Source organism: Lissotriton vulgaris, unplaced genomic scaffold (assembly GCF_964263255.1).
Source record: "Lissotriton vulgaris unplaced genomic scaffold, aLisVul1.2 SCAFFOLD_2268, whole genome shotgun sequence".
NCBI lineage: Eukaryota > Metazoa > Chordata > Amphibia > Caudata > Salamandridae > Lissotriton > Lissotriton vulgaris.
The window spans coordinates 25,488-50,005 of record NW_028247097.1 but is presented as its reverse complement, the minus strand read 5'-3'; the positions used below and the strand labels follow the sequence as shown (position 1 = coordinate 50,005).

The window sequence follows — 24,518 nt, the reverse complement described above, 5'->3', positions numbered from 1 at the left end:
TAATTACCAATTAATAAAAACGAATTACCAATTATTAATTAAATAACAATAAAATAATTATGAATACTAATAAATAATTACTTAGTTACAATTCAATTACTTCCCACCTTATTCCCCTATGAAGCCACAACCTGCTACAGAACGTAAACTCAGAATTAAATTAAAAATAATTAATAATTCCTAAAAATGTATATTTCATTTACTTTAACTAAATTTCTTTCCACCCTATTCCTCTATAAACCCACAACCCACTCCGGAATTATATTACGCAAAAATTAAATGACATAAAATTCATTACTTTAAAAAAATTCAAACATACATTACAAAAATAATACATACTTTTAACACATAGACTAACACTTAAAACACTATAAATAATGTGATATGTTTAACTATATTATGACTGTTGATATAACTAACTGCGATATTATGAAAATCGATATTTCTTACCTGAATTTCTATATTCTGCACCACTATATTTTTGCAATTCGATATTCTGTCCATTCTATATAAAAAACTAGATAAATTATTGAGGGCCCATTCCTGAACTTTTCCCTCGAACAAAGTAAATTAATTAACCTACTAAAGATGAAAAGACTCAAGAAAAAATGCTCCATAAGGCAAGAAAAGGAAGATTACGAATGGGTCCAGTTAAAAGAGGCAGCTTCAAAAAATGACGCCAAAAGGTATTGTGAAATAATCTCAGATTGTTGTGGCACAAGGGTAAAATCCCTCCCAATTCCCTTAAAAGGAGAAAAATGGAAATCCCATCTCGCAGAGCTTTCTTCTGCGAACTCCAATTCGTCTTGACCTGACACTACTTTAACTAATTGCCCTAACATTCTAGAATCTAGCTATGCTCCTTTAAGGAGCGAAGATGTGGGACTCATTAAAAGAATGACAGCTTCAGGAGCATTGGGACCTGACAAAATTCCTATGACAATAACTAGAAAAGAGCCTTTGTTGTGAGCTCCATATTTTACTCCTCTTTTTAATTGCTGCTATCTGCAAGGAAAGACCCCCCTTTCTGGTCTGGAAGCATTATAGTTCCACTATTTAAAAATGGTCTTAGACATCATCTGGATAACTACCCGCAAATAGATCTACTAGATGCAGTGTGGAAAATATTTGCACGTAGTATTCTAGACCATCTTACTGACTGGGTGGTGAAGGAGAACATTCTCCCCATAGAACAGGCAGGATTTAGAAAAGAACATGCCAGTATGGATAATATTTGTATGTTGAAATTAATAAAGGAGAAATACACTTTATTTCGTCGGCCAAACATATAATTGGCACTTATAGATTTCTCAACAGCCCTTGATAAGGTAGACTAGCCAATACTTTGGAAGAAACTGCACAAAATGAAAGTGTCTGACCCTTTGCTATCGCTAATTATTGCCCTGCACTCCCACACGTGGTGCCAGGGGTTAATTGGGGGAGATAAGGGCCCATCAGCAGTAATACCCACAGAAAATGGCCTGAAGCAAGGCTGTCTATTAGCCTTGCTTCTCTTCTCTCTATATGTAGCAGATTTACGTGAATGCTTTTCTCCCCTAGAAGGAGACGCGCCGAAGATAGTTGGCCGCCTATTTTAATGTCTCATGTATGCAGACAGTATTACAACTATGGATTTGACTCTCATTGGGCTGAATAAGAAGTTGACATCGCTGCAGAAATATACAATCGTTCAGTATTTGTAGATATACGTCTCTAAAAGTAAAGTTCTGAATTTGAAATGTAGAAGGAGTAGAAAGTCTTGAAATTTTAAATGGAGAATTGGATCCAAAAATCTTGAGATAGTAGATTATTTTCTCTACTTGGGGAAACTAATAGTGAGCAATAAGAATGTCTCATATATGTAGACAATATTACAACTATGGATTTGACTCACATTGGGCTGAATAAGAAGTTGACCTCACTGCAGAAATATACAATGGCACAGTATTTGTAGATACACATGTCTAAAAGTAAAGTTCTGAATTTTAAATGTTGGAGTAGGAAGTCTTGAAATTTTAAAAGGAGAATTGGATCCGATAATCTTGAGATAGTAGATTCTTATCCCTACTTGTGGAAATTAATAGTGATCAATACAAAGAATAAGCCCCACATTGAACACAGCTCCGGTAAAGCTGCATTACATGTGAATGGTCTACGTGTATTTTATAGCTTAATGGGTCGAAGACACTCCCTGCACTTGATATCTGTTTTTAAAGCAAAAATTTCCCCAACATTGTTATATGCCATTGAATCCGTTCCAGTAGAAGAAAAGGGTTTTATTGATAGGATTGAATACCAGATTTTACATAAACTATGTAATTTTAATTCACTGGTTCCAACACCCGCTAATAGATTGGAATTTGGTCTGATAAGTTCATTTGTTCAAGGCTTAACCAGGGTAATTTGATGGGGATACCAGTTGAAGAATAGTGAGCTGTACACAATAAGGGGTATCGTACGTCAAGAAGTATTTGGAGGAAAAGCAGATACTCCTACTCCTGTGACTTCACTATGGCGCTGAATCTTTTCAACGCACGCGAATAATCATTGATCTTCCTCCCACTTTTAGAACTTAAATCTTCTTTACAAAGCACTAACTGGATGGTTAGTTTCCGGAGAGTTGTTAAGTACTGTAGATTAAAGGAAAGATAGGAGATAATCGCCACGTCAAGTACCCCGAGAGTAGCTCCGAAATAATTATCCTGGAATTTAGACCATGGTATCCGCCGCTGACTAACTTTATTCCGCATGAATCTTTTACCACTAAATGATCTAACACCAGATTTGTCCCATTCTATGAAAACAGGAAAAAATTGTAACATGTAACTTGGGCACTCAGAACCTTAATCATATCATGTTTGTTGCCCAGCCTTATTATCGTATCCCTTTCGGTTGCTTTGTCTGATGTGTATAGAGATTAACATCGAAAGCGTACAATCCGCTTGCGAGTTTTTCTTCTATCCAGAGAATGAAATAGTGTGCGCAAAGCTATTACATTTTTTGTAAGGAATTTTTGAACATATTATGGTCCTTACTATACTTTCACTTGAGAGAAGGGAGTCTGTTTCTGTAGGACCTTTCTTCAGTAGAATACACTATATTTTTTGTATTATGGATAGAGAGGAGGAACCCGCTACAGGTGATAGGAAAACCAAATTTTACTCCTGTTACCTCTTGGGATACATGGCACCTCATATGACCAGACTCCTAAGTAAAGGGTCTTTTGTAGATTCTTATAAAAGCTACATGGGTTTTATACTCTCTGGAATTAATTTTGCTCTCTGCTAACACTGCTGTTTGGTTGCTCAGTGCACAAAATTGGAATATATTTTTGCTTTTAACTTTTGCTTTTAGCTTTTGCTAGGGGAAGTGAAATTTGAGTTATTAATGCTTTCAAACTTTTTCTAAAAATATTTTGTACATAAATCTCTGCTGCTACATTACTGCTCTTTACACAAAATTGGACTAATTATGAAGTTGCTATTGTATGGAAGCTTAACATTAACAAATTGCATGTTCAGTAAATCGTTGTGTGTGTATTGTATGATTATAATAGCACTCACCAGACAGTGGAAGCTGTCTCTAGTAAGGCCTACAAGGAGGAGAAAATTAGGTGATTCAAATAAAGTAAGCAATGTTGCAGTAGTATTTACTTTGTCTACTGGAAGCAGGAATAGCAATAGTAGGTGGTGGAAGAGGGCATGAGGAGGGGTCAGAGTAAAAAAAGTGATGAGGATGTGCCTTGTCCAAAGTGCAATGAGTAGGGGAAAATAACCTCTTTTAAGTAAATTCACACTATAAAAATACCATACAGCAATGCAGGGTGAAGTTTGCGGTGAGTTAAGAGAAGACATTTAAGTAGCTGGTGAAAACACAATGTGAATTCTTCATGCTTTCCTGTAAAAAACAAGCATTGGCTAAGCCAATAGTCCTAGCTTTTGGCAAACTGGTGCTATTGTTATTATTGTTTTATTGCAATCATACGCCACAAAAGTAAAAATATTGGTGCAAAGAAAAAGAATTATTGCTTTTGAACCACTGTATCTTGAAAATATAGCATATAGACACAATAGGACTAAAAATAGGAAAACAAGAATTCAGATTGAAAAAATGCATAGTCTATTTAAAGTATTGTACAAGTTGCCCTTGTATTCAAGTGCACTTCTTTTTAGGCTAAGGTGCACTTGTGTTGAGGCAAAACTGCTGTAACTCACTTTGTAAGTGAGCCAAGAGCTTAAGTCAGCTGACTCATTGCTACATGCTGTATGCTGCGGTGCTAGGAAATAAAATATGAATGAGAGGTGAATAGACCAATGGAGAAAGAGGGCTGACCTAAAGCCATCAATGCATATATCTATGTATTTTGTATTTATTATTTATTTGTGATTACATAAAGCTCTTAACCTAAAGCTGTCTCTATTCCAGACCTAACAAGCATTTGCAATGCAATAGGTCTCGATTTTTGGGGCCTTAAGTGTTTAGCTAGGCAGCATATTATTGATTGTATTACATTAGCCATTAAAAATATTAATGTTTGTGGTACAAATAGGATGATTGAGAGAACTTATATACCACCACTCCCACAACCCTCAGACTATCAGTGTGCTTAAGTGCTGGTAAAGTGTTTATGGGCTACCTTCACTGTAGATTAATGAAAGTATGTACAGTCAGCAGGTCTGCCTTTACAAAATCTATCTTCACACAAATATACAATCAGCACAAGGTCCTTTCATTCAGTCACTTGGCTAAATGTTCAAGTACAAGAATCAGCTTGTACGCAGTCACACAAATGCAAGATCCTACCATGCAGACACTGGACACATGTGCAACAGTACTGTGGGCATCTGCTTGGCCTGCATGATTCAACACATGGTCGTACAATAAATAGTCACTTGAACTTTACACAATTGTATGATTTATAAATGTGAGTGGGTCAGTATGAATGAGTTCAAAAACTGAGTGAGTCAGACTGAGAATAAATGTGAGTGAGTGGGTATAACAAAGTGACAGTGTAAGTGAGAAAGTATGAGTGTGTCAGTGTAAGAATGAGTGAGTGTGAATGAGCAAAAAAGAGTGAATACAAGACAATGTGTGAGAATGCATGAGTCCAAAGAAATGAGAATGAATGTTAATGAGTGTAAATGAGGGAATGTCAGTGTGAATTAGTAAAAATCAGTTATTATGCTTGTGAGTCTGCGATTGTCCATAACATACTGAGGGTAATTTTGGCTTAGGGAGGCATCCATGGCAAAGTTCCTGCACTGGAATACTGCAGGCAATTCTTATCATGACAGGCACCTGTCACAAAATATTGGCACTGGCACGCTTGAGGTAATTCTTGACATATTGAACACCCATGGAAAAAAAAGTACATGTAACTTTTAGCATAATGACATCCGTGGCATATATGGGGCACCCATGAAAATATGTTGGCCCTGGCAAAATGGAAATACTTTTTGACATATAGCGGTAGACAGAGCACATTTTATTTTTATAAAGGGGTCAACTCCTGAGGAGTGTCTTAAAGGCTCAGCATACTATGCAGATATTTAACAAGAGCACTTTCAGAGCCTGAGGTATTTTAACAAATTTATGTGCAAATTGTGCTTTAAATGCACCGTAAGGCCCAGTTTTTTTCTAGGTTTCCTTGGGGAAGAAGCCCCTTGAGTCCACCTGAAGGTGCTTGCTCACTGGCTTCACTCATTCACTACAAATCAGGGCAATATTACACTCCACCACTTTAAAAGATTGTGGTAGCATCCTACCATATGTGGTATCTAAACCAGCCATTTAATAATAATAATAATAATATGAAATTTATAATGCGCTCAGCTTACCCGGGGGCATCCCGGCGCAACAGACCAGAAGGAGAGACCCATTTGTCAGTGTTGTGTTATTTTATTAATCATGCACTTATTATGGAACATTGGCTATGTTGATTATCGTGGTAGCATTAGCGTTATGGTCATTTGACTGCTTTCTGGGAGGATGGTGATAGGTTCATATGATATCACTTCCTGTGATGTCATGAAGTTCTAAGGGTGTTTGATGCCACTTCCCCTGACATTTTTGTGAATCTACATCCATGTTCCAAATGTATAGCATTAAATGTTTTAGTTTTCTGAAGAAAATAAAACTGATGGTTGGTGTACCTCCTTTACGTGATGGGTACATGCGAGGGAGGTTCACAAGGTAAATACTTTTCTCTTGTTCCTGCTCCCTCTTTCACCGCTGTTTGCTTGATATATGCTATTTAAACGTAAAGCCAACTGTCAGCGCTGCATGACGGTTTGTGAGACATCAGGGCGCAGTACTTGAATCTATTAGCACAGTTACGTTTTGCTTTGTTATCCTTTGACACTGATGCACGTCTGACAAGACATCCCTAACAGTGTGTCTTCCGTCTTCGAACAGGAGCGGGGACCAGATGGGTGCGGGGGAGTGGGGTGCGGGGAGCCCCAGGGTGCCTTCAGCCAGTTCACTCGGAATCCGGGGCCCGCGCCATTCTGTCACCCAGCAGCACTAGAAAGTGGGCTACCCCCGGGACCGGCACACTGCCAGCAGCAGGTTGCGCCCTCCTCTGGGACAAAGGCAGCTGGTGTGGGCATCAATATGTGCTGGAGACAAGATGCTGCGAATCTGCTCTCGCAGAGACGGCGACGGCATCTGGGACAGCGCTGGGAGTCACCATCCTGTGACCAACAAAACCAATTGCTGTTCCTTGCATAATATTGCATTAAAATATCACTCTCAATCGAGCGGGTAGCTCGAAGCAACAAAAAAAAAGCAAGCAGTGTATGAGCATATGCTATCAGCTGCGTTGTCTAGAAAATCAGGAGTCTTGTTTGTAATTATAGAGAAAATTGAAGAATAATTTTCAACTTCTAAATTATATTGTGTCTGTACAAATAAAATCAAGCAAATATATGCATGTTGAACTAGGAATACATAATTAGCAAATACAAATACACACAGGGAGTGCTGTATTGTGAAGACAGTGATTATTTATTAGAGAACATGTTTAGAGTACCATTAAAGGGGAAATAAAATATGCATTTTTTGGTACGCATAAGTGCAATTTTGAACTTTGCACTTTTAAAGCGTAAGGAAAAATGCATAGATAAATCATTTCACTTTTTTTGCAAAGTATTTGTACAGATAGAGATCTTCCTACTTTCTAAGTTGCGAACATAATAGAAATTATAGCACTAAAACACAAGCACTGCCTTGCGGCTGCGAAAGTTAACTGTTGTTAGAGAAAGGGGGTAGCAGAAGGTGAGCCTGTGAGTGGTGAACGCGCGCCTGGGAGAGTCTTCACTTTTTCAAGCACTGCATTTGTGCTTGTGGCCCGCCCCTTCGCGCTCCTGCAAGGTGTATGCCACCACAAGCATGAGTGCAGTGCTTGATAAAGAGCTGAACGACGGCTAAAGGTCTCCTGCGGAGTGCTTGCGGGCTGCGTAGGCGAGACCTAAAAAGGTGAAAAGAAAGAGTAGAAGAAAGAGCTAGTGGGTGAGACTTGATGGGGAAGTGTGAGAGCAGAGGCAACAAGATGTAAATGTAAATGGCAGCATTTGTAAAGCGCACAGCTACCTCCAACGGAAGTGTCCCGGCGCTGTCCGTATACCGCTTAGGAACCCTTCCTGACTTTATCCCTGTGAAATGTCCACTCCTGGGCACCCCCAAGGTGAAGCCAGGCATCCCAGCACTGTTGGGGACGTTGTGGAGATTAAGCAAGCTATTGCCCAGAGTTGCAGAGTGGGACCCATGATTAGAATAGGCACGAGGCGAGAATTATCAGGTCCGAGGAAATTGAGCCCAAGACCCGCCGAGGTGGGTATTGAATCCTGGTCCCGGACCAGACCTGTGCATCAGGGTCTGCCGCTCTAACCATTTGAGCCACACTTCTCCACAAGCATTAGTAAATGCATTAGGTTTCAGCTATGTGATTAATAATAAGCTGTTTTTTGTTGTAAGTTGTAGCTTGCTGAGTAGTTGTACAATATAAGTTACAGAAAGTTTATTAAAGTGTTTATGTACAAAAAAACAATATATTGTGCTGTTACTAGTGGCATTATAAGATGTGGAGAGTAGGTAACTGGTGGAGGACATTGTACATAGGATTTACTCGATAAGTAGTCCCGAAAGTGGTGCAGCTATGGGAAGAATAGCCAAAGAGTGGATGAAAAACCATACAAGTACAGTGTAAGCGCTGTTTTGGCAAATCCAAATAAACAAGATTACGAAAACTAGATGAAAGGCTGTTGTTTTGTTATTGTCCATTATTAAGCTAAGCAAATGAAAATGAACTTTGCATTTTTCGAATGAGCATAAGTGAAAGAAACACAATGAAAGTGAGATTATTATTTTGTTGAGATGGGCACTTTTTTGTCATCGCAGATTTTTGCACTGCACATTATTTTTATTGTAGTGAAAAAACTTAAACTTGAACATAAACTCTGAAACAATAATGAGCTTATAGTTAATATTTCCATTGTCATTGTCTTACTTATGGTTTACATTTGTCTACATTTAAACAGTACACTGTGACATTTTCAATTATTGTGCTATATACTTTAAAGTTTGTATGTTGTAACAAGTACTGTATTTATTTCCAAAGAATTTGTTATAATAAGTCCAGGTGCCACTGTATCTGCCGCACCAATGAAATCATGACCCTAGTGCATGCTAGATAACTACACTTTTAGAACAGGCACTTGACCATTTATACAATCTAAAACTGTGCAGCAGTTCTTTGGCACTTTAATGTTGGATTAAGATGGTAAAAAACATCCCCTTAGGGCACCACAGAGCGTGCTCATACCACAGCAATCACTTTGTTTGGGTTTACACTACATAATGCGCCAAGAAAAAACACACGACAGAGAAAGAAAACTATTTTCTTAACGACAAACAAAGCACAAAGAAAAGAAATTCAATTCTTTTTGGTGGAACAATATGAGAATAAGAGTAACATTTTATTTAAAGTACTACCCACTAAAGCAGAGTTAGCCAGGCATGTTTTAATTGCATGCAACCAGGGGAAGATAAGTATTGGTAAACAGTTAACGCTGTTCAGCCTTAACATAAGAAAAAAAGTTTCACACTGTTTGGGGCCGGTGCTACTGCACGCTGCACCATTCAAATCATGACCCTAGTGCCTGCAAGATAACTGAACTTGTGACTGCCTGTTTGTCAAATATAACAATAATCAGTGTCTAGTGGTGTGTCTAGAGCGTCTGGTCCCGGTGCCACTGCAATATTGAAATCATGGCACTTTTGTTTGAAAGGTAACTGCACTTTTGACTGCCTGTTTATTAGTAAAATATAGCAATATTAGGTGTTTAGTGATGTGTCTAGAGCTTTTGGTCCAGGTGTCACTGCATCTTCTACACCATTTTAATCATGATGGTAGTGCCTGCTAGATAACTGCACGTGTGCCTGCCATTTAAATCAAGCCCCTTTTAACTGCACTTTTAACTGCCTGGTTAGTAGTAAAATGTAGCAATATTAGGTGTTTAGAGGGAAAGATAGCAAGATGTAAACAGTGAACGGTATGCAGTGTTAACCAAAAGAAAAAAAGTTTGAACCTCCAACAAGGATGGGTATGAGTCGTTAGACCACAGGAAACTGATAAGAGAGACACAGAAGGGAGACCAGGCTACAACCAGTGGAAAGGGAGGAAAGCAATTTGGCAAGCAACCAGACTAATAAGAAGTGAAGGCTGGATGCAAGTCCCTTTAGATATATTAAAAACAATGAATTTCATAAGGACAGCACAAGCGCTGTGCGGGTGAAACCTAAAAAGGGGGAGTAGATGACACAGTTTGTTGCTGCATTTGAAAGTACAAACACAATTTCAGGAAAAGGCATTTGTCATACTGAATTTGACAACCCAGTGAATGACATGTTGAATTACAAATTCAGCGTGAATGAAGAAAAGAGAGCCAGTTTGTCAGTTGTGTTTTCAATTGTTAGCCATACTTTCAACTTTGATCGAATTCCATTCATTTAATAGACTACATTTAATGTGATTTCATGCTACCTAAAGAAAGCCTGTCTTTTATGAAGTCATCCTTTTGCTGTGTTCACGTTCATTTCTGCTGAATGAGACCGGTGGCAATTGTACCTGGGGTGTGCTAACCAGGGCCAGTGCTTTGTGAAAAAAGGTACATGTAATAGGGTACACTTACCTGTAAGTCCCTAGTAGATAATAGGGCCAGGGAGTGCAATCTACCTATAAGTCCCTAGTATATAATGGGACATTGAGGTTTGGAGGCCCAGTAAACTCCATGCGCTTGCATGTGTGCTCTGCTGTGTGCCTACTGCCCTTTTAAAGGTAGTACTGCCTTGCAGCCTGTCTTTAAAAGTAGATTCACCCAATTGGTATTGACAGATCCTATAAGTCCCAAGTACAAATAGGGCTAGGGGGCTCAAAATACCCAACAGATTTCTTGCACTTGCATGTGTGTACTGCCTACTGTCATTTAAAAGGCAGCCTGGGTCTAGAGACTGTCTTTAAAAGTAAATTGTTTGCAAACTCGACGTTGGTGGTATGGGCACTTTAAAAGTAATAATCTACCATACTGTTACATAACAGGCAACCCACAGGGCTCCTCAACGTTTCCGAGGGGTGGGGGCTATGTACCTATAAGCAGGGACCATATAAAAGATGTTGTATATTCCCTAGTGAGGAAAAACTGCTCATTTCATTTTCCCCATTGTAGAGTCTTAGCTTCATAGGCTAACCTTGCAATATTTTGTTTAGTTATAACTATTGCTGGGAAAGGAGTAAATATATCATTCAAGGACTTCAATGATTGGTATTGATGAAGTCAACATTTTGGCACTGATGAATTTCTCATAACTAGTACAGAAGATAAGTCATAGACATTTCTCTTCTGTAAACCAAAACTCAGCCTTCTAGTAGTTTTTACTGATTTGCCAGTCTTAACAGGCTTAGCCAGGCTGCTTTGATTAGGTGATATGTGGCCTGATCAGAGCAGAGGTTATTTTATGAAGAGAGTTCTGAAACTGAGGGGGACGGGTCCTGCAGAAGGGGCTGGGTAAATCAATCTGAGCTCAAACAGAGAGCTGATCAGTAATGAATGCCAGGTGTACCTACCCCCACTTCTTGTGCCCCAACCAGATGGCAGGCTCAGGACAGGAATTTACAGAGGTCAAGGGGAGGAAAACTAATGGAAGTGAGCCAAACTGTGGGTTGATTTAGCTAGCTCTTGCTCCTATGGACAGAAATCACCCATGTTGGATTTTAGAAGTGCAGTGCATTGTGGCACAGGAAGATGCCACACCTTGGAGGAAGATGCCCCCAATTCTCACCCCAGAACACTGAATAAATATGTGAGAGCCTCAAAATCTCTCAGATCTGCTACCTGAAACTACAAGGAGAAGGAGTACCCTGATGAAATCTGGATTTTCACCCAAAGGCCTGCATTCTAAATTACTGTGAGTGTTGCACAAACTGGTACTACAGCCCTGGGGACTGTGCCTTGCTTCAAAAAGAATTAAGAAGTAGACTACCGGGGGGGGAGGAGCCAAGATGGCGACCGGAGCAGACCTGTAGGCTCCCGGCTCCGCCAGTCCTTTTCAGCCGTGCCGATATCCTGACTTTAATCCTGGCGCAATTGAAGGCAGATTGTGTGTGAAGCGGCGCTGATCCCGGCGGTGCTTTCCCGGACCCTCGACCTGCCTGGCAACCGAAGATATTCGCTTCCCAGCTCATGGCCCTGGACCCCGCTTACATGGGCTCCTCCTGCCGTGCCTCTGATACCTGCTGCCGGCCGGAGTGCTCCGTCGGCGCTGGCTGCTGAGCCACCGGCGTGACCCTTGCGAGGCGCTGCCCGAGCCCAGCCACCTGCAAAAACTCAAAGCGGGCGGAGAGAAGGCAGCGCTCACGAAGCTGCAGAACCCCATCGGAACGGAGCCTTTGTTTGAGGCTGAAGGTACGGGGAGAGGATTGTCCGGCCATATTGGATCGCATATAGCTGCTTGACCCCATGCCTCGCTACCCGAGATTGCCGCGGGGCGCCTAACTTGCACGGAATGTTTCTCGGACACGGCGTATGACACCCCGCCAGCATCTAAAGGGCGTGCGCTAGTGCTCTCCTTAACCTGGTGAACGTCTTGGAGTTTGGTCACAATGGCTCTGTGCGCTGCCATGTTTTGTGAGGAGATGAGCCCGTCCACGCCAGCGACCTGTGCTGTCCTGTCTGTAGGGGAGCCTGAGACTCGAGAGATTCCCCGGGGACATGTGGTCCAGGGGCCACAGCCTGTAGTTTCTCTTGGCACCGTTCTGTCAGCCCTGTTACGTTTTGCTTTGTTATCCTTTGACACCGATGCACGTCTGACAAGACATCCCTAACAGTGTGTCTTCCGTCTTTGAACAGGAGCGGGGACCAGATGGGTGCGGGGGAGTGGGGTGCGGGGAGCCCCAGGGTGCCTTCAGCCAGTTCACTCGGAATCCGGGGCCCGCGCCATTCTGTCACCCAGCAGCACTAGAAAGTGGGCTACCCCCGGGACCGGCACACTGCCAGCAGCAGGTTGCGCCCTCCTCTGGGACAAAGGCAGCAGGTGTGGGCATCAATATGTGCTGGAGACAAGATGCTGCGAATCTGCTCTCGCAGAGACGGCGACGGCATCTGGGACAGCGCTGGGAGTCACCATCCTGTGACCAACAAAACCAATTGCTGTTCCTTGCATAATATTGCATTAAAATATCACTCTCAATCGAGCGGGTAGCTCGAAGCAACAAAAAAAAAGCAAGCAGTGTATGAGCATATGCTATCAGCTGCGTTGTCTAGAAAATCAGGAGTCTTGTTTGTAATTATAGAGAAAATTGAAGAATAATTTTCAACTTCTAAATTATATTGTGTCTGTACAAATAAAATCAAGCAAATATATGCATGTTGAACTAGGAATACATAATTAGCAAATACAAATACACACAGGGAGTGCTGTATTGTGAAGACAGTGATTATTTATTAGAGAACATGTTTAGAGTACCATTAAAGGGGAAATAAAATATGCATTTTTTGGTACGCATAAGTGCAATTTTGAACTTTGCACTTTTAAAGCGTAAGGAAAAATGCATAGATAAATCATTTCACTTTTTTTGCAAAGTATTTGTACAGATAGAGATCTTCCTACTTTCTAAGTTGCGAACATAATAGAAATTATAGCGCTAAAACACAAGCACTGCCTTGCGGCTGCGAAAGTTAACTGTTGTTAGAGAAAGGGGGTAGCAGAAGGTGAGCCTGTGAGTGGTGAACGCGCGCCTGGGAGAGTCTTCACTTTTTCAAGCACTGCATTTGTGCTTGTGGCCCGCCCCTTCGCGCTCCTGCAAGGTGTATGCCACCACAAGCATGAGTGCAGTGCTTGATAAAGAGCTGAACGATGGCTAAAGGTCTCCTGCGGAGTGCTTGCGGGCTGCGTAGGCGAGACCTAAAAAGGTAAACAGAAAGAGTAGAAGAAAGAGCTAGTGGGTGAGACTTGATGGGGAAGTGTGAGAGCAGAGGCAACAAGATGTAAATGTAAATGGCAGCATTTGTAAAGCGCACAGCTACCTCCAACGGAAGTGTCCCGGCGCTGTCCGTATACCGCTTAGGAACCCTTCCTGACTTTATCCCTGTGAAATGTCCACTCCTGGGCACCCCCAAGGTGAAGCCAGGCATCCCAGCACTGTTGGGGACGTTGTGGAGATTAAGCAAGCTATTGCCCAGAGTTGCAGAGTGGGACCCATGATTAGAATAGGCACGAGGCGAGAATTATCAGGTCCGAGGAAATTGAGCCCAAGACCCGCCGAGGTGGGTATTGAATCCTGGTCCCGGACCAGACCTGTGCATCAGGGTCTGCCGCTCTAACCATTTGAGCCACACTTCTCCACAAGCATTAGTAAATGCATTAGGTTTCAGCTATGTGATTAATAATAAGCTATTTTTTGTTGTAAGTTGTAGCTTGCTGAGTAGTTGTACAATATAAGTTACAGAAAGTTTATTAAAGTGTTTATGTACAAAAAAACAATATATTGTGCTGTTACTAGTGGCATTATAAGATGTGGAGAGTAGGTAACTGGTGGAGGACATTGTACATAGGATTTACTCGATAAGTAGTCCCGAAAGTGGTGGAGCTATGGGAAGAATAGCTAAAGAGTGGATGAAAAACCATACAAGTACAGTGTAAGCGCTGTTTTGGCAAATCCAAATAAACAAGATTACGAAAACTAGATGAAAGGCTGTTGTTTTGTTATTGTCCATTATTAAGCTAAGCAAATGAAAATGAACTTTGCATTTTTCGAATGAGCATAAGTGAAAGAAACACAATGAAAGTGAGATTATTATTTTGTTGAGATGGGCACTTTTTTGTCATCGCAGATTTTTGCACTGCACATTATTTTTATTGTAGTGAAAAAACTTAAACTTGAACATAAACTCTGAAACAATAATGAGCTTATAGTTAATATTTCCATTGTCATTGTCTTACTTATGGTTTACATTTGTCTACATTTAAACAGTACACTGTGACATTTTCAATTATTGTGCTATATACTTTAAAGTTTGTATGTTGTAACAAGTACTGTATTTATTTCCAAAGAATTTGTTATAATAAGTCCAGGTGCCACTGCATCTGCCGCACCAATGAAATCATGACCCTAGTGCATGCTAGATAACTACACTTTTAGAACAGGCACTTGACCATTTATACAATCTAAAACTGTGCAGCAGTTCTTTGGCACTTTAATGTTGGATTAAGATGGTAAAAAACATCCCTTTAGGGCACCACAGAGCGTGCTCATACCACAGCAATCACTTTGTTTGGGTTTACACTACATAATGCGCCAAGAAAAAACACACGACAGAGAAAGAAAACTATTTTCTTAACGACAAACAAAGCACAAAGAAAAGAAATTCAATTCTTTTTGGTGGAACAATATCAGAATAAGAGTAACATTTTATTTAAAGTACTACCCACTAAAGCAGAGTTAGCCAGGCATGTTTTAATTGCATGCAGCCAGGGGAAGATAAGTATTGGTAAACAGTTAACGCTGTTCAGCCTTAACATAAGAAAAAAAGTTTCACACTGTTTGGGGCCGGTGCTACTGCACGCTGCACCATTCAAATCATGACCCTAGTGCCTGCAAGATAACTGAACTTGTGACTGCCTGTTTGTCAAATATAACAATAATCAGTGTCTAGTGGTGTGTCTAGAGCTTCTGGTCCCGGTGCCACTGCAATATTGAAATCATGGCACTTTTGTTTGAAAGGTAACTGCACTTTTGACTGCCTGTTTATTAGTAAAATATAGCAATATTAGGTGTTTAGTGATGTGTCTAGAGCTTTTGGTCCAGGTGTCACTGCATCTTCTACACCATTTTAATCATGATGGTAGTGCCTGCTAGATAACTGCACGTGTGCCTGCCATTTAAATCAAGCCCCTTTTAACTGCACTTTTAACTGCCTGGTTAGTAGTAAAATGTAGCAATATTAGGTGTTTAGAGGGAAAGATAGCAAGATGTAAACAGTGAACGGTATGCAGTGTTAACCAAAAGAAAAAAAGTTTGAACCTCCAACAAGGATGGGTATGAGTCGTTAGACCACAGGAAACTGATAAGAGAGACACAGAAGGGAGACCAGGCTACAACCAGTGGAAAGGGAGGAAAGCAATTTGGCAAGCACACAGACTAATAAGAAGTGAAGGCTGGATGCAAGTCCCTTTAGATATATTAAAAACAATGAATTTCATAAGGACAGCACAAGCGCTGTGCGGGTGAAACCTAAAAAGGGGGAGTAGATGACACAGTTTGTTGCTGCATTTGAAAGTACAAACACAATTTCAGGAAAAGGCATTTGTCATACTGAATTTGACAACCCAGTGAATGACATGTTGAATTACAAATTCAGCGTGAATGAAGAAAAGAGAGCCAGTTTGTCAGTTGTGTTTTCAATTGTTAGCCATACTTTCAACTTTGATCGAATTCCATTCATTTAATAGACTACATTTAATGTGATTTCATGCTACCTAAAGAAAGCCTGTCTTTTATGAAGTCATCCTTTTGCTGTGTTCACGTTCATTTCTGCTGAATGAGACTGGTGGCAACTGTACCTGGGGTGTGCTAACCAGGGCCAGTGCTTTGTGAAAAAAGGTACATGTAATAGGGTACACTTACCTGTAAGTCCCTAGTAGATAATAGGGCCAGGGAGTGCAATCTACCTATAAGTCCCTAGTATATAATGGGACATTGAGGTTTGGAGGCCCAGTAAACTCCATGCGCTTGCATGTGTGCTCTGCTGTGTGCCTACTGCCCTTTTAAAGGTAGTACTGCCTTGCAGCCTGTCTTTAAAAGTAGATTCACCCAATTGGTATTGACAGATCCTATAAGTCCCAAGTACAAATAGGGCTAGGGGGCTCAAAATACCCAACAGATTTCTTGCACTTGCATGTGTGTACTGCCTACTGTCATTTAAAAGGCAGCCTGGGTCTAGAGACTGTCTTTAAAAGTAAATTGTTTGCAAACTCGACGTTGGTGGTATGGGCACTTTAAAAGTAATAATCTACCATACTGTTACATAACAGGCAACCCACAGGGCTCCTCAACGTTTCCGAGGGGTGGGGGCTATGTACCTATAAGCAGGGACCATATAAAAGATGTTGTATATTCCCTAGTGAGGAAAAACTGCTCATTTCATTTTCCCCATTGTAGAGTCTTAGCTTCATAGGCTAACCTTGCAATATTTTGTTTAGTTATAACTATTGCTGGGAAAGGAGTAAATATATCATTCAAGGACTTCAATGATTGGTATTGATGAAGTCAACATTTTGGCACTGATGAATTTCTCATAACTAGTACAGAAGATAAGTCATAGACATTTCTCTTCTGTAAACCAAAACTCAGCCTTCTAGTAGTTTTTACTGATTTGCCAGTCTTAACAGGCTTAGCCAGGCTGCTTTGATTAGGTGATATGTGGCCTGATCAGAGCAGAGGTTATTTTATGAAGAGAGTTCTGAAACTGAGGGGGACGGGTCCTGCAGAAGGGGCTGGGTAAATCAATCTGAGCTCAAACAGAGAGCTGATCAGTAATGAATGCCAGGTGTACCTACCCCCACTTCTTGTGCCCCAACCAGATGGCAGGCTCAGGACAGGAATTTACAGAGGTCAAGGGGAGGAAAACTAATGGAAGTGAGCCAAACTGTGGGTTGATTTAGCTAGCTCTTGCTCCTATGGACAGAAATCACCCATGTTGGATTTTAGAAGTGCAGTGCATTGTGGCACAGGAAGATGCCACACCTTGGAGGAAGATGCCCCCAATTCTCACCCCAGAACACTGAATAAATATGTGAGAGCCTAAAAATCTCTCAGATCTGCTACCTGAAACTACAAGGAGAAGGAGTACCCTGATGAAATCTGGATTTTCACCCAAAGGCCTGCATTTTAAATTACTGTGAGTGTTGCACAAACTGGTACTACAGCCCTGGGGACTGTGCCTTGCTTCAAAAAGAATTAAGAAGTAGACTACCGGGGGGGGAGGAGCTAAGATGGCGACCGGAGCAGACCTGTAGGCTCCCGGCTCCGCCAGTCCTTTTCAGCCGTGCCGATATCCTGACTTTAATCCTGGCGCAATCGAAGGCAGATTGTGTGTGAAGCGGCGCTGATCCCGGCGGTGCTTTCCCGGACCCTCGACCTGCCTGGCAACCGAAGATATTCGCTTCCCAGCTCATGGCCCTGGACCCCGCTTACATGGGCTCCTCCTGCCGTGCCTCTGATACCTGCTGCCGGCCGGAGTGCTCCGTCGGCGCTGGCTGCTGAGCCACCGGCGTGACCCTTGCGAGGCGCTGCCCGAGCCCAGCCACCTGCAAAAACTCAAAGCGGGCGGAGAGAAGGCAGCGCTCACGAAGCTGCAGAACCCCATCGGAACGGAGCCTTTGTTTGAGGCTGAAGGTACGGGGAGAGGATTGTCCGGCCATATTGGATCGCATATAGCTGCTTGACCCCATGCCTCGCTACCCGAGATTGCCGCGGGGCGCCTAACTTGCACGGAATGTTTCTCGGACACGGCGTATGACACCACGCCAGCATCTAAAGGGCGTGCGCTAGTGCTCTCCTTAACCTGGTGAACGTCTTGGAGTTTGGTCACAATGGCTCTGTGCGCTGCCATGTTTTGTGAGGAGATGAGCCCGTCCACGCCAGCGACCTGTGCTGTCCTGTCTGTAGGGGAGCCTGAGACTCGAGAGATTCCCCGGGGACATGTGGTCCAGGGGCCACAGCCTGTAGTTTCTCTTGGCACCGTTCTGTCAGCCCTGTGTAACCTCCGTGCCGATATGCACCGCTGCTACGGGGAATTGGGAGACAAGCTAGATGACATGGCGTCTACGCTGAGGTGGGACACTAACGATCTGGTTTCGCAAAGCTGCCGCCTGCTACCGCCTGCACTGTACGGGGCAATAGCGCTTTCTCCTGCCTGTTGTACGTCTGAGCCCGCTTTCTACTTTGCTGACGCCCAAGATCACCCGCCTGACGACTCCACCCGGGATACTTTGTTTCCCCTTCCAGTGAAGAATGCTACATTGTGGCCGGACTTTTCATCGTGTGTGCCTTGGGATCTGACTGTGGCGCTGCGGCTACCGTCTTCTCCTGCGCAGTGCCTCTTGACTATAATGCCTACAAACTCGTGTACTCCTGGTGTCTTTGTGGAACATTCTGCTACACTCGACGGACTTCCTGGTGACTCATTGTGGCCATTTTGTGCTCCCATATTGCTTTCGTTTTTCCTCTCGCCATTTTGCTCCTTTGTTCTGAGGTGGGCGGGCCTCTCTTGGGAAACGCATCTGGGGGTATATCCGCGTTCGGGTCAGGGCTAGGCTGCTTTTCATGTTTTTGGCTTCTGGGCTGGTGGACCTTGGTTTGGGATTGTTTTTTTTTTTTTTTTTTGCGTCCAGATTACTCGACCGCTGTTGATTAATGTTTCACTCCTGTATTTGCCTTAATGCTTGCTGTTTATCCTGAACTTGGGGTGGAATGTGCATTAGTGACTGGTGGGGACCGGGTTGCCTGGAATTGATCCTCCTCCTGTTTTCTTTTTTGTCTTTGAGAGTCGAAGATTAGGGTGTCCTTCTCTCCCTCTCTATATCACATGGTATGCCTTTTTCTTTTCTTTTTCTTTCTTTCTTTCTCGCTATATTTCGGGTTTATTGGGCCACAGACACACTGCTGGGGGGGGGGGGCAGGCCGTAGCCTCCGCATGCGTGTAGGGTGGGGGGTTAGTAGTTAGAATTTAGTCATTATTTCTATGGTGCCTTCTTTTATTCCTATTTTTTATTTTCACTTTTGGTCCGGGTCCATGTCTAGATTACTAGAGGTTAGGTGGCGGCGGGGACCGGGTGGTGCGTGAGGGGGGTCTTCTACCTGACTCTGAAAATAGCTGCCTTACTACCCGGGGGGGACTTGACGGTTGGCGTTGATATCCTGTGTACAAACTTGTAACTACAGTCATGTTCCTCCCGCATGGATCCTTCTTTTGCTTCTCTTCTTATATGACTTGGGACAGTACGATTTGTTTCAATATTTGCATAAACAAAACCTTTTAAAATTAACCTTCACTGGTTCTGGGACATGGTAATACGGTAATTAATGTGTAACTCTTTACTGCTTGCTCAAAATGTGGGTGTAATACTGTGTCGCCGTAACGTTGCATTGGTGCTTAACTGTTTCCGTGGCCGGCCGGTAGGTTGTAGGCCCGTATTTGTCCTGATTTGATGCACAATAAAGGTTTTCAAAAATTAAAAAAAAAAAAAAAAGAAGTAGACTACCTGCAAGCTACAGGTTAACAGAACCCACATGCATCATCTCCACCAAGGGCCCCATCCTGGAGTTTGCCAGTGGACTTTTAAGGATTTTGTCAGGTGCATTGTGGGAATTGTGGTCCAGATATCCTAGAGACCATGCAGGAGATTCCAGACCTTTGGATTGGTGATTTGTTTACTTTGGACCTACAAGGAGACATTCAGGAAGCACCTCCTGAAGTTTGGAGAACTTTTGCGAAAAAGCTTCATGAGGTGACCAACCCAACCTCGAGAGTCAAGCCAACTACCTTCAACCATGAAAGATCCAGAGCTCCAGAGTTTCAGTATTTGACAAGGGTCTCGTGGAAATTCAAGCCTGGGAACCCTCACGGAATACAACCTGCTGTGGAGGACCGAGTGACGTCGGAAGTAAAATCTCCAGAAAGGTTTATAAGTGTGAAGTTAAAATTTTAACCAGGGCCTCGCACTTAGTGTATCCAACCAGGTTTCCAAAGCGGTCAGCATGAAGCTTTGACTTTTTACCGGTAAGCTCGACCAGAGTGATGCTATATGTTTTTAAGAACTATAAAGTGGTTAATATTTAAAAATTCATATCTCCACTTCCCTACATTGGATTCTTTTTCATTTTGGTGTCTGTCTTCATAGAAGTATTTCCTATTTTTATAAATTGGTGTTGGATTTTTATTGTGTGTTGTGTTTTACTCATTTGATTTATTGGTGTTTTCAAATGCTTTACACTCCTGTCTCCTAAGTTTGGTCTGACGGCTTGTTGTCTGCTACCAAGGATTGCGCAAGGAGCTAGTTACAGAGGCCTTTACTAGAGCCTTTACTATATTGGTGGCCTCATGACTAGTTATAGGTTCATACTAACCCCTGTCAATAACCCACTTCCGAACACTGTCCACCTGATTGTCGACCTACCTTGAAATAAACAAAAGTATGGATATTGGTGTAATGGTCTAAGGATGTGGTGCTGAGATGATCATATAATTGTGGGAATATTTTCACCCAAACCACATTGCTGTAGCTTCCCTAGAAATCTCCCGCTATAAGTAAACCTTACTCCATTCTTACATACCTTTCATGTGATCATCTATTATTAAAGATGCTGTGAGAATCTCCAGGGTTGCTCTTTGTCAGAGGCTACTGCATAGGACCAGAAAAACCCACTCACATCCCATGATAAGATGTTGTATCATTACAGGCAATTACAGGGATTTGTGAATGTCAATACATTGACTATCAGTTCAGTTTGTTTGCTAGGATTCAGATTTGTATAACTTTCAAAGAGATGGATTTGGTACCGGAAATCTAATGTAGTTATTGTTTTTGCCTCCAATATGCCTTTGTAAATCCCCGATGCATGCTATAACAATATATTTTTCTTTATTTTCATTCAGCTCCGCCTGTCTGCTCTAGACCACCATTGGTTCCCCATGGAAAACTCGTTGGTGAGGCGAAAAATGATTATAATCCGGATTCATCTATTGAATATATATGCGATGAGGAGTATGCTTTGGAAGGAACAAGATTGCTTACTTGTTTTGGTGGGACATGGTCAGGAGACGTGCCACAATGCATACGTAAGTACAGAAATACCTCAGGATACTCAACATATTGGACAGGATTCACAAATATTTCGCAGTGACTTACTCTTGTAGTACTTCAGTCTTACTCCTGAATTGAAGAAGAGAGTCAGGTTTAAGCCAGGAGTATTCCTCGCTAAATGTTATAATCAGCACAACAAAATGTAGTCCCATCTACTCATAGCAAAATCCTTCTTAAGAGAACCAAACATTTTCAATCATTCAGTTTCATTGATTGGGAACCATGTAGGCCTTTAGCTGTTATCATTATGGTAAAATGATTTGATTGCAGCTGCAACTGAAATGCAACAGCATCTGTGAAAATGATCTAGAATGCTAATGTATATTTATATCAGTTTTAGCTGACACATGGAACAGGGCTTTGCAGATGAAATGAGAATGCATTCTTGGAGAAAGCAGAACAGTTTAAATGGGTCAGTGGTGGCCAGAGGTACTCAGTAGGCTATTGTGTAAACTATCTAATCTGAGGCCCCCAAACCTTTGGGTAGATCATATCTTTTATAGGTTAAAGCATATCTCACGCAAAAACATTACTCAAATAGACTTGTTCGAGCAAAAAATGTCTCTCTCCACGAGGTGTTCTGTTCATATCAGACTCCCGAGTGCAAACAATCATACAGATGTAAACTCATAGGAAACACGCAATTCAGGAATTACATGATATCACTGCCATGTGTTGAAAATTACCTTCAGTCTTAGATGTCAGTAAGACTTTCTCAGAGTAGATTAAAAAGATTCTTGCGTTTTTTTTCCACATACAATCTGCATGTGGATTTTAGATTGACTTACAAATGTCATTGATGGGAAGAGAGCGTCTACAGGTCTTATAATTTATTTAGGCATCCAAAAAGAAATTTTAAATTTTTTAGACTAAAGTGTAAGTTATTCACTGTGTTTACACTTCAGTTGAAAACTGCACAAAATATAATCTTGTATTGACTCAACATAGAAAATGACTTTTCTTATGTTTAAAAGGGTCCCAAGGTCAAATATAATATTAATTTGTCCAAATTTGTGTATTTTGGTTTCTGCAACATTTCACTGATCCAACCCTAATGAGATTCAGGGTTTGCACTACCCTGCTGGGCCATGTTAATTACTCTTCGAGCTAACTGACAGTTCATAAACCTCCCTTGGACAATAGGCCCTTTTGAGATGGTGTAGCCTGGTCGAGGAAAAGGGTTGGGTAGAAATCGGCTCAGATAGGTCAGCTAACACTCATTGGCAAACCTCAGCATGCCCTTCTTAGAGGTACAAAAGGTAAAATCCTCACTTGCTAAAAAGAGCTAGCACAAATCAAATTTGCAAACGTGAACGCTCCAAATCAGACTCTATATTAACAGAATATGACATTAATACCACTGTCTTCCCCATATCACGTACCCTCTAATCCTTTCCTAACCCAACTCCCTATTCCTTTTTTCTCCTGTACTATCCAATCACTGCAATGCTTACTCCCTCTTACACCCCATATCCATGCCTCACTACATGCAATATGTTAATTTTGTTCTCGCTCTCACTCAACTCTCCCTCTAATCACTCTCACTGAGGCAAGGTTGCCTTCACTCCTGCTCCCACACACTGTAAGCAATTTAATATAATTCTTTTGATTATTTACCAGAAACTAGAATAATCAAAACTGTTTCTACTCCATTTAACCTTAAAAGGTTAATATGGAATGAGAGAACTGAAAAAGATATTTTGGAAGTCCATTCCCAATTAATTTTAAATGTCCAAGATGCTACTGCTGAAGGGAAATCTATGGTTGCTCTTTGGCCTTGTTTATGTTCCTCTCTTTTGGCAAATTTTTCTAATTTGAAACCTTCTTAAGGCATAACTTTGAATCCAAAGAAACCAGGGTGGTTTTCGCATCGTTTACTATACCTTTAAAGAAGTCTCAATAAAACAATAAGAGCATTGTATAGGAAAGCAAAAGGAACATCTCAATTAGCGATATTCCAACCAATTAGACAATTGAAAAAGGGATACAGGAACGAAATATGGAATGCTAAACAAGCATATTACGAAGAAACTTGGTCTAAATTACATTTTGCTTGTAAATCCAAAGATTCACAGTTATTTTGTGTATTATTAACAATCTTGAATTTGGTAATCATAGAAGTAATAGTGCCAATATTGAAAAATTAAGCTGGGTAAACTTTTTTAATAATCTTAAATCTGTTCCTCTGGGCCCACAGTACGATGATAGTAAAATTAATCCTACTCATCATGGCCAACTAGAGATAATAGAAAATGGTGGGTCAGACCTAAATGTCTCTGAACCATTAAGTTTCCTTGATAAAGAGCCATGGTCGGTTGATAAAGTCAAAAAAGTAATAAATAAGATTAGATCAAATGGAGCGCCTGGTCCGAATGGAATTCCGAACGCTATTTTTAAAGCAAACTTAAAAGATTGGCCAGAGGTATTAACGCTCCTATTTAATGATGTGCTTATAACAGGCTTAATTCCGGAATCATGGCATGGAAGAATTATCCAACCAATTTATAAAAGTGGTCCTCAAGACAACCCTGCAAATTATCGCTTAATCGCATTAACAGCTGTAGAAGCAAAAATATTTGCTAGTTGTCTGCTGGAAGAACTGGAATCACGGGCCATGAGAGAGGATTTGATCCCAAATTTACAAACCGGTTTTAGGAAGGGAGAATCGACTTATACTAACTTAATTTTATTAACATTATTAGGCGAAAGAGACAAATATAGGAAACAAAAGTTGTATATTTGTTTAATTGACCTAAAAGCCACCTTTGATTCTGTACCTCGAAATGTACTATGGTCGAAGTTAATTAATTGGGGTATATCTAACACCCTTTTAAAGATGATCAAATTATTATACTCCGATACATGGGTACAGATCAAAGTAAGCGACGGAAGACACACGACTCATTGCCTTGAGACCAATATTGGATTGAAACAAGGATGTGTCTTGGCTCCTTGCCTTTTTAACCTTTTTATGTCTGATCTCCCAGCCCATTTTAATGATGTTAATGCCCACTCTCCTGCTATGTTGGTTAAAGAGATTAAATATTTACAATATGCCGACGATACCGTTTTATGAAGCCAAACTGTCATAGGAATAA

The 24,518-nt window shown here is 41.4% G+C and overlaps 1 protein-coding gene across 1 annotated transcript in view; it reads left to right on the top strand.

The window, feature by feature from the left end:
* LOC147665638 (complement factor H-related protein 5-like) overlaps positions 1–24,518 on the top strand; it is a gene marked incomplete at its 5' end in the record, with an annotated part of 402,132 nt that overhangs the window by 359,413 nt on the left and 18,201 nt on the right. The window contains one exon of the mRNA XM_086949622.1: positions 21,213–21,395. Coding sequence (XP_086805748.1) covers positions 21,213–21,395 — 183 coding nt within the window. The remainder of the gene's footprint in view (positions 1–21,212; positions 21,396–24,518) is intronic.